General features: G+C 33.9%; 1 protein-coding gene across 1 annotated transcript; it reads left to right on the top strand.

Moving 5' to 3' along the window:
• The first annotated feature begins 303 nt into the window (after positions 1-303).
• On the top strand, positions 304-9925 carry LOC147079058 (patched-related protein 9-like). Its single transcript, XM_085952938.1, has one exon. The coding sequence runs from the start codon at positions 549-551 to the stop codon at positions 3417-3419; it is 2871 nt and encodes a 956-aa protein (XP_085809064.1). The 5' UTR covers positions 304-548; the 3' UTR covers positions 3420-9925.
• Positions 9926-12561: the final 2636 nt, after the last annotated feature.

Genomic DNA, 12561 nt, shown 5'->3' with positions numbered 1-12561 from the left:
ATGACGTAAAGTAGTTCAATGAGTCTTATTCTATAATTTATTTTATTAGATAACAGGTAAATTGAGCAGAGAAAAGATTTATTTTAAAATAGCTCAAAACTAAATATGTAGGTAAGTACACCTTTATTAGGTATAACAAAAAAATTATCATTTAAAAAAAATAAAAATCAGACTTTATTGCCAATAGAGTTGGTGATATTTGAGAATTCATATCAAAGAGGCTTAAAACGACATTATATTTTTAAGTTATTTTCATATAGAGGAAATTTACACACACAGACTCAACACAGAACAATAATTTGAAGTATGAACTATTTTTGACTCATTTATTTGACTGACGTTTAATTCGGGGGGGAAGAGTATGCTGTGTGATTATAATAATTAAATGATTAATTATGGTATTATAATCTTTACTGTCAGTGCGAGGGCGAGGCTACGGTGCGCTGGTATTTATTATCTAGCACAATAAATAAAACAGCGTACGCCGATACATTTTTTAGTAAATTTTAAAACTATGTTAGCAAATTGTCAAAATTAAAAAGTTAAAAATGGGTAATATAATTAAAACCAAAACGCTATGGAATAGAACTACGATGTGCATTGTGAATTTCGTAGAAAAGTGCTTCTATAGATTGGGAGTGTCAGTGGCGATCAACCCGTGGCGAACTATCGTTTTGAGTTGGCTGCTGGTAGCCGTCAGTAGTTTAGGTTTATTCAGATTTTATCAAGAAAAACATCCATTAAAATTATGGGTACCATTGGACTCAGATTTCGCGAGAGACACGGACTGGCTCTTGGAGAGGTTCAGTGTCGGCTTTCGAGCCCAACATATCCTAGTGACCGCAGATAATGTTTTGACAACTCCGATTCTGGCAGAATTGGCGACGATTAATGACAAAGTGATGAAAATCAAAGCGAACGTCGGTAAAGATCAATATACGTTTTCAGACATATGCTTTAAGGTTCCCATAATAGATCTTTCTTTTGTTAATAGAAAGCGACGCTCTCTCGATAAAGAAGCTAACAAAACCAGCAAACCCTTGTCAATGTTTGACGATGATTATTTTAAAGAAGACGCTACTCCGACAATTAAAACCAAAGTGTTTGATCCCAGCGTCGATCTGACTAAAGAAACGTACTGTAGTATTTTGAGCAAGTTTAAAACAGGATGCTTACAAAGAAGTCTACTAGATATTTGGAAATACAATGTGACGACTATATCGAAATTAACAGGAAAAACTATAACCGACGATTTAAATATGACGACTGTGAGTCCTGTTCTCGGACATAACATGGAGTATGCGAGCATGTTGAGCGATGTCGGACGAGATTCTGATGGTAAAATAGTATCTGCAAAGGCTATGTTATTAATTTGGCTCGTACATGTGAATTTTACGACAGTCGATATGGACAAAGTAGGCAACCACGCAGGGACCGAAGAGTGGGCTTCCGAAGCCGCTCTCGCGTGGGAACAGAAATTCCTCGATCTGATGGCGGAAGTCTCAACCGAAGTTTCGAGTAACATGAGTCTCTATTACGAAGCGGGAAGAAGCTATGGAGATATCAGCGGAGAGACGATGTTTCAGGATATGGATAAATTAATGTTCGGTATCGCATTGATGTTTATTTACATTCAATTGATTTTGTCCAAGTTTAACTGGATAGAAGTGAAACTGACGCTGGGAAGTGTGGGACTTTTGTGCGTCGGAATGGCTCTGCTGGTGGCGACCGGCGTGTGTTCGGTGATTGGCATCCCTTACGGTCCGGTTCACACATCATTGCCATTTCTTTTGATGGGCCTCGGAATCGACGATATGTTTGTGATGAAAGCTTGTTGGGAGCAGCTGACGGATAGAGAGAGAGCCCTTCCCACCCACGAACAGATTGGAATAATGCTGCAGCACGCGGGAGTCTCCATAGTGATCACTTCCTTCACGGACATCGCGGCCTTCCTGGTGGGGTCGATCACGATACTGCCGTCCCTGCAGTCATTTTGCATATTCGCTGCCGTCGGAGTGCTGTTCATTTTTCTATTTTCTGTTACATTTTATGTCGCCATTTTTGTCCTCGACGTTAAAAGAATGAAAGCTAAACGAAACGGAGTGTTTCCCTGCATAAAACACACTAACTACAATCCGACTAAGCCTGGTCAAAAATCGATATCTCAACGTATAATACACAAATTGTATTCTAAGATTATATTCAGCATGCCTTTTAAAGTTGCTGTTCTACTATTTACAATTATAATGACAGGTTTCAGTATCCAAGCCATGCTGCGCATAGAGCAGAGATTCGATCCCGGGTGGTTTATTCCGGAGGGAAAATATTACAGCAAGTTCTTGGAGGAACGCAAAGTTTACTATCCTGATGTGGGATACGAAGCTTCAGTTTTTTTGGGCGCATTAAATTACTCCGTCGAATTACCAAAGATTTACTCATTAGTGGACCAACTACATAATGAAACCGGTATTGTTCAAGATTTAGACTCTTGGACTTTTCCATTTAAAAGTTACATTCTCAACAATTTCGATAAGGATGTGGAAAATGTTTCGATAACCGAATCAGAGTGGCAAAACTATCTCTCAAAATTTTTATTCAGTCCGTCTGGAGCGAAATACTCTGGCAAATTTCGTTTCGGCGATCACGAACTAAAGTGTGGACATCCGGCGCCACCGGTCACCGTGTCCACTATAGATTTCAGTTTCAAAAAGTTCTCCGGCCCCAAAGTGTATCTTCCGGCTATGCATAAGATCAAAAAGTTTGTACGCGATACCAATTTCTCAACCGGGGATAAGTACTCCAGCGTTTGGGCTAAGATTTTCGCAAATTGGGTATCAGATGAGGTAATTGAAGTAGAAGTGGAGAGAAATCTCGAACTGGCATTGCTATGTGTGATGGCTTGCACGGTGATACTGATCACTAATCTACAGATGTGCTTTTGGATATTTATGTGCGTATTGTTGACGTTAGTCAACGTCTGCGGATGGATGCAACGCTGGGGTCTGACGGTAGATATCGTCTCCTGTGTAGGCTTGGAGTTAGCGGTCGGTCTCTGCGTAGATTATGCGGCACACGTCGGTCACACATTCTTAACGTTATCGGGCACTCGTCAGGAGCGTGCATTGAAAACTGTCACGTCGATCGGTGCCGCGGTTTTATACGGTGGGGGCTCCACGCTTCTCTCTCTGTCTATGCTCAGCGCGTCCGAGGCTTACATCTTTAAGTCTTTCTTCAAAATATTCTTTCTTGTAATTCTATTCGGGTTATTTAACGGCATTATATTTTTGCCAGTAATATTGAGTCTTATAGGGCCCGAGGGTTACAGATATGACGAAAGTAAAGAACATAAGACCCAACAGATCGATAATCATCTAGATGCTAAGGAAGAACTGGAAACTATAGACTTAAATGAAAAGTGAAATGTACTTAGAACGATAGCGACGACTAAAGCTTTTGAGACTATTTCCTATATACCCAAAATCTTAGTTTCATATTAAGTACCTATACATATTTTTAGATGTAGGTAGGTATGTAAACAATACATTTTTTTATAAGATTTATATTATCATATTTAGAAAAATACAGAACATTGGTTGTAATTAATATCTTATTACGAGATTCTCCAGCCTTCAAAAGTCAATACTTCAATATTAATAATAATATATAAAATTACATACTTACAATATTTAAAATTATTATAATCTTATTTATCAACACAGTTGGTTGTGCTCAATTTCGTAAAGCATGATACCCTGTTGGTCAAAGTCAATTTATCAATGTATCTAAAGATGTAAGTAGGTAATTATTTGCAATAGCTGTGTACAATTATTACGCAAGCCATTACCAAATTATAAGGAAACAGAATTTAATAGTAAATGTTTAAATAATTTATTTTATTTTATATCTTATTTTATATACAATTCATTAATTCATTCAATGTTCATGAATCGAAAGCTACTGCGATGTACTGATTTCCGATAAGTAGAGTTTGGTGGCCGCGTGACATAAGCGTTGGACTATAAAGCCGTGGGTCCCAGGTTCGAATCCTGGGTCTGGCAAGTACACATATTGTTTTTCAATTTGTGTGTCAGGGTATGGACCTAATAGGTTGAGCAAGTGGCTGACATCCATTTCTCGTAAAAAACAAAATCTGTCAATACAAACCTCCACTCTGTGGAGGCCCATATGATCCTATCAGGATCGGACATGGTCGAAAAAAAGAGTTTGGTTGTAGTCCGTATGGCGACGTTGAAATGTAGTCGCAAAAAGCTACATTGATGTAGGCATGAAATTAGTATTTTTAAAATTAATAGTTGTTAAATAAATTACATTCAAATCAAATCAATCTATTTTTTCATTCTGTATTTCATGCAGACAATCGCTCATAAACAATTGCAAAATATTTTGATTATGATACCTCAAAATGTAGTAACTGATTTCATACAATATGTCAATTTTACCTTACCTTACCAGCCTTATAAAAATATTTTTTATATAAATATTATATATATTAAATTTTTTTTTTTATTGTTAATAAGTAAGATTGCCTATTACTCAATAAGTGATAATAATTATGTTTAAGTAGATGACATTACTTATATGATTTCATTTCATCAATATTGTTCATTGCTCACAAATTCAAATATAGTTTTAAATAAAAAAAATAATACTGTCAACCAACTTGGTGGAGTTTGAATTTAAATTCTAATTGATTCGAGTCATTTTTGCGAACCAGGGTTCCAGGCATGCGCACTCAGTTTTAATACTATTTTCAAAATATTATAAAATTGTTTTTATACCTGATCCTTTACTTAGGTACTTTTGTACTTGTACCTTTACTTGAGGTTTTAAATTTCTATTTATAAACGATAATTAACTGTATTCGTTGTCAGTGTGTATTTGCCATTGGTAAGTGCGCACAGTGTCTGAAGATGCCGAAAAGCGAAACCCGGTTTGCAAAAAATGACTCAATTAGAATAGTACAAAACTTAAATCAACTAGAATTTATATTGTTTTTAGAGCACATTATTGCTAGAGATGCATTATTGCTATGGTATTATTGTATGGTGCTATTTGATAGGTTGTGAAAATTGGTAAACGTCAAAGTACTCGTATTTTTTCCGACTGGGTGACCACTATCGTTATACTGCACAGGCGATAATATTGCACAAGTTCCAACTATCGCGTGAAAATTCGGAAGCCGCTGAACTGATTTGATTCATGCATGCAATCTTGCAACTTGCACGATAATACGTGCTTTCACGTGCATTTTCTTGTTATGACCACAATAATATGGACTGTCAGCAGTAAATCCATGCACATCATGATAGCACAGATATTGATATCTTCATTGATCTGTTGAAACCTCTGATTTGACAAAATTAAAATTTTACAGGAGAGACAAAAAACTGGTCCATAAGCAGAACCATGAAGATCAAATTTTGTTTTTTTTAGGTCTGCGAATGATTTGATTTATCTAAATAACATGTAATAAAAAGTTAGTTATCATTGAGTTTTTATAATAGTTGCGACATAACACAGTTTTATTAAAATGAGACATGTTTAATCAGAAGTTTTTATTATTAATTACATATTATTAATTTGGTTGGTATAGGTATACAACATAGATGGTTTAACCAAGCTACCCTGCAGTCAGGCTGTGGAAACTGTGAACTTCGATTGTGACTTAGGCTTATACTTTAAACGCAATAATTTTGTAAAATGTTTGTAGAAAATGATGGTAATACACAGGGACGGCTCTACCTCATGGGTTCGTAGGGACCATCCTCACTTCATTATCATGTTAAAAATACACCCGATATTTTTATCATTGTCATAATATACCAGTGGCAAAGACTCCATACTAGGCGATTATTCAAAGCCTACCTTCTTAAGAAAAATATTTTTTAATTTTATATTGACATATTAAATAATATAATCACATAATAATATATTCAATATGCCCAACGACATCTATCGTATAATTGTCATAATAATTTTACAATCTTTTCCACTATTTCAATAAGCACTATTTATGGCATGTCTCGGAAGGTTTAAAAAAATAAGCGACATCTCGTTTCGCTTCACATATTGTATGAATTACGTTCGCGTGAATCGAAAACTTTTTTTATATGAAGTTTGTTTCTCATAATTTCAAGACGTCTGCGGCGGCCCATATAAATTAGTAAGCTATTTAAGGAGCGCTTACATTTTACGTAAGTGCAAATTTATTCAAAATAATTTAAAAAAATAATTTCTAGGGATTCAATCACATATAAATATTGATTGTTGTTAAAAATAATAAATAATTTATCTCGTGATTTTTATTTGTCAGTTAGTTTATTCATAGACTAAGACAATTTATTCAGCCAATTATGTAAGTTGAAATCTGATATTGTATCTAAGTCTGTGTTTCAAATATAGAAGTATTTTAAAATGTCTAGTTTACGGGTTAAATTATAAATTGTTATGGAACAGATTCACAACAACGGATATTTTCAATATATTTTGAGCATATCTTGCGTTTATATTTAAGAAAATACATAATTCAAATTAATTGCTTAATTTTATACCATCAGTGAGCTTTTGAAATTTCATCGGTTTTTGTGTACCTACCTATTCATCAGTAGTTATGTCGGATTATCTTCTTATTTCCCGTAAATACATCTAACAAGTGTGCTGTGCGTGTGCCATTCCAGCTTGCCTTGCGATGCGATAAAATGAGTCACACCCTCCCTGATCATGCCGAGTCACTCTGCCATATAAGTTTACATTGAATTTTTGCTAGTAGCCTTTCGTCAAACTGTGTCCATGCTGTTTCCCCGCCACGCTCTGTGGGCTATAAGCTTAAAGGTGATTTTGCCATTAGCATTGGGATGGCCGGAGTGTATTAAAAATCACTGACAGTATATCTAATTAAAAATGTTCCCCGCCTATTTTCACTCATTTAATATGACATGCCATTAATCCCTATATTATACACAATAACTATAAATAAATGAATAATGATTTTTTAGGAATACTCATATGTCTTATAAGATAAATTATTGATATTATGCATTATATTTAATTTTTGTAAATAATAAATAAATTATTATAAGCAAACAAGAAAAATGTCATCAAAATATTGTGTGCCTTTTATATTATGCCTTTGATATCAATGTTATTCGATTAAATTTAATGTGACAAAAGCCTTGCAAAATTGATTTTGCATTTGTTTTAATATTTTATCTACAGTCGTCAGGATTCCATTATTCCATGAGAATTAAATAAAAATACTAAACAGGATGTATTGTGTCTCTGGTTAAAATGGGCACAAATCTTTACTCATATAATATGTTTAGTATGGCAATAGATAATAAATTATGTCATAAAAAGTTTACAAACAAATTAAAACTTTTCCATCAATTTGTGAATGTGAAATAGTTAATGTCGTTAGCAGCCAAAGAAGAATATTTTTAAAGCCAAATAAGGCCACTTTTGTGTAATACTATAATAAATAAATAGTAGCAATAAAAATGTTGAATAACTTTATTTTATTATATTTAATAGATTGATAATAATTAATTGTACATGGTTCAAAAAGCAGCAAAAATGGAATGTGAGATAAAATTAATGATATCAGTGTTTGTACCTATAAGAATTTAAATAAATTATTTTTGCTTGTGAGCGAAAAGTGTAGGCAAGGCTAGATTGACCCATCAGAATATCGGAAGAAATCGAGATCAGTTTGAAGTAGTATGTTCATCCCTTAACCCAAATGAGGTGGCACTTTTAAGAAAATCCTTCGAGGTTAACTGTCAGCCGACTAGTTCTTGTCAATTTTTATTATTTGTCAAATGTTATGATGCTCCTTTCCTGATGTCAACAATATTTCGACACCTTTTTAAATAACAGAAAAAATGTACCTACTAATACAAAAATGAAAAAAATAATTATAAAAATAAATAAGGTTTTACTACTTATATTACATTCATTTTTAAATTAATTTGTTTTTCATGCGATGAATGTGCTTGTTTATTAGCACAAAGTACTCTTTTTCTACTAAACGGGATCGGTATTTGGATTTCATTGCAGCTTATGCAGAAAAACCCGTTTCGCATAAATATGATGTTACGAATGGTAGTAGTACTTTACTTGCATTGCTTTTCTTGACAAAGTATTATATTATTCTTTGCTTCGATTCAACCAAAATTGAACTAGGGTTTTTGTTTCAATGAATTATCGCATGATAATTCTATCAATTTTTCCCTTTCAATATTAGTCAATCCAAATTCATCATCATTCATTGGCAAATGGATTCTATCATGGGCCCCATATCCTGAAGCGGGCCCACCTACCTATCACTGAGGTTAAGGGCAATGTGGTACTCTAATGTAGTGTTTTCTAAATTATACACAGGAGTTATCATTTAAGTATATCAATCACCATTATAGGTATCACATCAAATTGCAATGCACAACCACATATTTAAAAACTATTAATAAAATAATGTGAAAAGTGCATTAGCAAACTATCCAAGAACTCAGTAAATAGATTTTTGTTTGCTTCAATATATCTGGCGCAGAAATCATTTTAAAAGTGAAAACATGGCGAACTTATTTTTTTTGTAATTTTGATTTCCAAAGCTCCAATTTTTTATGAATGCCTTCACTTTGTCTTTTTAAATCAGCGAATGCATTATTGGTCCTTGCATTGATTTATTCACTCATTTTTTTTTTAAATTTCAACCAAATAGACAAGTTTAACAACAAAATTACTGTTCCTAGACAAATTTGCCTCAAATTTCAATATTATGATTTGACTCTTTTATTTCATTTTTTCACAAGATAGATAGCGCGCTTCACAAAAGTATAGAAGTGAGGTATAATAAAATTAGTCTCCATATCTTCAGACAAGTTTGCAAACAACCTTTTATAGGACTGTTTTCTATGTCGTTTATAACAAGCGGCCGTTTTATAAACTATGCATTAGCAAACTGCAAACCTGTGGCTATAGTAATTGTGTTAAAATTTTCGCATCTCCCTTTGCAACACTCCGCGCCTCCCCAGGGAGTCGCACCTCTCAGCTTGGAAATCGCTGCATTAGAGTGTGCAAGCTGATAGAGAATTCCCCGACTGAATAATTTTACATAATAATGCAAATGCATGTTGTTTCTGATGCGATATAATATTATGATAATATGAAGCTGACTCTTTGTTTTTTTATCGACTTATAATATGACTAATAATCATTATTCACTCGAATAGTGAGTATCAGTACTTACACCAGCTGATATTAAAAGTATTTTAAAGTTCAATGAACATTCTTGACCCTTTTATGAATTTAATAATTTGATATTAAAATATTTATCAATTTACCACTTGAATCTGTCTTTGGAAGTCTGAAAATTGGACTTCTGTGCTCTTCCTAACACGTCAGATTGACCACTTATGGAATTACAAATCCACTCATAATACGACATTTTGTTATAACGGCCTTTTTAATTAGGGCTGTCCAAAGAGTATCTATACTTTTCTTCCAATATGATATTTTTTTGTCAATCGATAATTTTTTCTAACATATCTCTACTTCCCACTACCTTTCTTTTATACTACTTACATCGCCATGACTTGTCAGCCAGAACATAGGTATTGTACTCTAGTAAATCACAATATGATCAGCTTGTGTGTATCATATTCTATATTCTTTTAAAGATAGGCTACGAGGCCTAATGACAGTAGTGTAATTAGTGAAAGAGAAGATAAACAATCACAAACACCTAGGCTTTGAGATAAACACATAAATATATTGTGACATTACCGAGAGTCGAAACCGAAAGCCCTCGGATGAAAGGCCAGCGCCTTACGCACTGCACCTCGAGAGCCGCCCAAAAGTAAGGTTGTCATATTGAAAGAATAAGTACTGGTATCGGTATTAAAACAAAAGTATCGGTCAAAAAGTTTCAAAAATGGATGTCCATCATTATCATTATTTTATTTATAATAAATTAGGTTCCTACCAAAACTATAAAATTAGAATTGTTAAGCTAATTGTAAACTGTTATTAAACAAGTGATTAATAATTTGTTATCTGTGGTAGTTATTTGATAAATTAATCTGTGTTGTGTCCACATATTTTAGAGCACAAAAATATTACAAAAAAATCAACATTGATTTTTATGAATATCTGATATGATTTATATAATCTGATATGATTGATAAGCTGTATGGCAGTGGGTTTAACCTATGAGTAATGACACTAATGACCTAAAACTGGGTCAATTGTAGATAATTTTGACTCCACATAGGAGTCTTAAGGGCCACCCACATTGAGGTGCATGTCTCGGGCTGCCGCTACGGAAAAAAAGTGTGTAATGTCATTGTTCTTGGTGTTTAAAATGTTATCAGACTGATGCTCCCATCCCGTAGCACATTTTGAACCTTTAAACGAATATTGTCAGTTGGCAAAATCTGCTGTAATCATTAAAACAAAAATGAACGCACTTCACATTGAACTGCACTGCATCGGCACCTGCATGATTCAATGAACGACAATTGAACGTTTTTATCATATTCCACATGCCAACACTTTTCGTCTGTTACGTTAAACTGACATTCTTTTTTGTTTTTAGCAGTTGGCACTATGTATTTTCTATGAGAATGTTGTCTATTATCTATGGTCTGCAGGTTGTGTTCTATTATCTATGAATGTTATGCCGCATGTATTTTAATGTACGCAACTGTTAAAATTAATTGAAATTAGCATGAATAATTAATAATAATTCAAATAATACATTATAGTAGGCACTCTTCATCAGTGTCATTATTCAGTGAATTTACGACCTAAGAATAAGGTAGTATTTTTTTGAAATACGCCATTTCTATTGGCATTTCCCAGTGGCTAAGCTACAACATACGGCCGTAGCCAAAAATTGACAAACGAAATATGACTATATTCTAAAACATTAGAGCGAGAGGTTTAAAAGAATACTATTTCATGTAATAAAAATACTTTATGCAGTCATTAAATGTTTAAAATAAATATAAAGGATGAGGCTTCAAAATTATATAGATTATCTACAACGCTTAAGGAATGTCCAGGGTTATGCTCTGAAAATACCATAAAAGCTCCATTTTGACCTACGCTGAGCATGTGGGCCGTTAATATCATGAATAAATCTTAATTTTTTAATACATGTGCATACAAACAGACATTGTTATGCATTGGAATATTCAGAATAATTGAGATACAGTAGAACCTCGATATAACAGTCTAATGCGGGTGAGGGGTATCCGTTATAAACACAATTAAAATTCTGTTAATTCGTCTTCGTATGATATATTCAGACACACCCGTTGTGGAGTGACGTTAATGTTTGATGTCAACGCTCTCGCTTTCAGTAATTCTGCTTTGAAAAAAGAATCAAATTTTGTTTGCAATTTTGAAGTGTGCTGTTTTTTTATAATCAACTCTCTAAAATTACGAAAATCAGTCATGATGTAGTTCCCAGGGTCACCTTCATCTACTTCTAACCATTGTAAACTTATTGAATGGTGTAATAAATCCATCCATTTACTTTAAGTAAACAAATTAAATTGCTGTGCAGCTGTGTGAATTAGCTGCCAGCATTGCAAACGTTAGTGCTACGAGCAGGACGGCATTATAACTCGAATTCAAGTGCGAGAGGTATGACATGATTATCATGCGCAGAACATTGTTTACAAGCGGTGACACTTGGATTTAAACATGTATAACATTAACAGGATGTTTTTAACAATTTTCACATTTGACCAGATATTTTGTCAGTTATATCGAGGTTCTACTGCAGTTGGCATTATGTCAATATTTAATTCTGTGTACAATTTATCCTATGGCGCTTAATGTAAACATTTCTCAAAAGTAACATAGACCACTTGCTTTAATGTTCTATATTTAAATTATAATTGCAATTAGCATTAATTTATAAATATTTTTTTTTAATATATTAATATTAAAGACAGGTGTCGCAGTTGTCTCCACGCGAATGAATTTGCAGGAGCCATATCGACAAAAGTGTAAATAATGTAAATAAAATATGCTATTATTGAAATCGATGCAAAAAATAAAATATGCAACCGGAACATAATATGTGCAGATCCGGTTTCTTCTATAGTCAATAGGTACCTACTTGTAATATTTACATTCATTCTTGCATTTACCGGCTTTTTGAATGTGCTGCTCTTAAGCAGAGGGGGCCAAAGGGCCCTGGCACCCCCCAAACATGAAAATTATCAGAATGATTTTAAACATTGAAATTGAGAGCCAATAAACTATACCTTTGGGCTTAGACAAATAAAAACACGGCAAAAAAATGATTTGTAATTCTCCAGCAGCCTTTCTAGAAAAAATTCTTAGATTTTAATATCTAACACAAAAATTTCGAAACACTAATGTCAGGTTTTTTTAGAAACCCAATCCCTAATGGAACTGTCAAAAAATTCTCGGTGTCCACCCGAATTCCGGAGTGTTGTAGGTCATGGCTGGGGAGGGCTGACAGGGCTCTAGCCTGGGGGCCCGGCGTGTCGGGTTGACCAGATACGT

This window comes from Rhyacophila brunnea, unplaced genomic scaffold, assembly GCF_057557595.1.
Source record: "Rhyacophila brunnea isolate RB1 unplaced genomic scaffold, BYU_Rbru_1.0 scaffold_10, whole genome shotgun sequence".
Lineage (NCBI taxonomy): Eukaryota > Metazoa > Arthropoda > Insecta > Trichoptera > Rhyacophilidae > Rhyacophila > Rhyacophila brunnea.
This window is presented reverse-complemented; position numbering and strand designations above follow the sequence as displayed.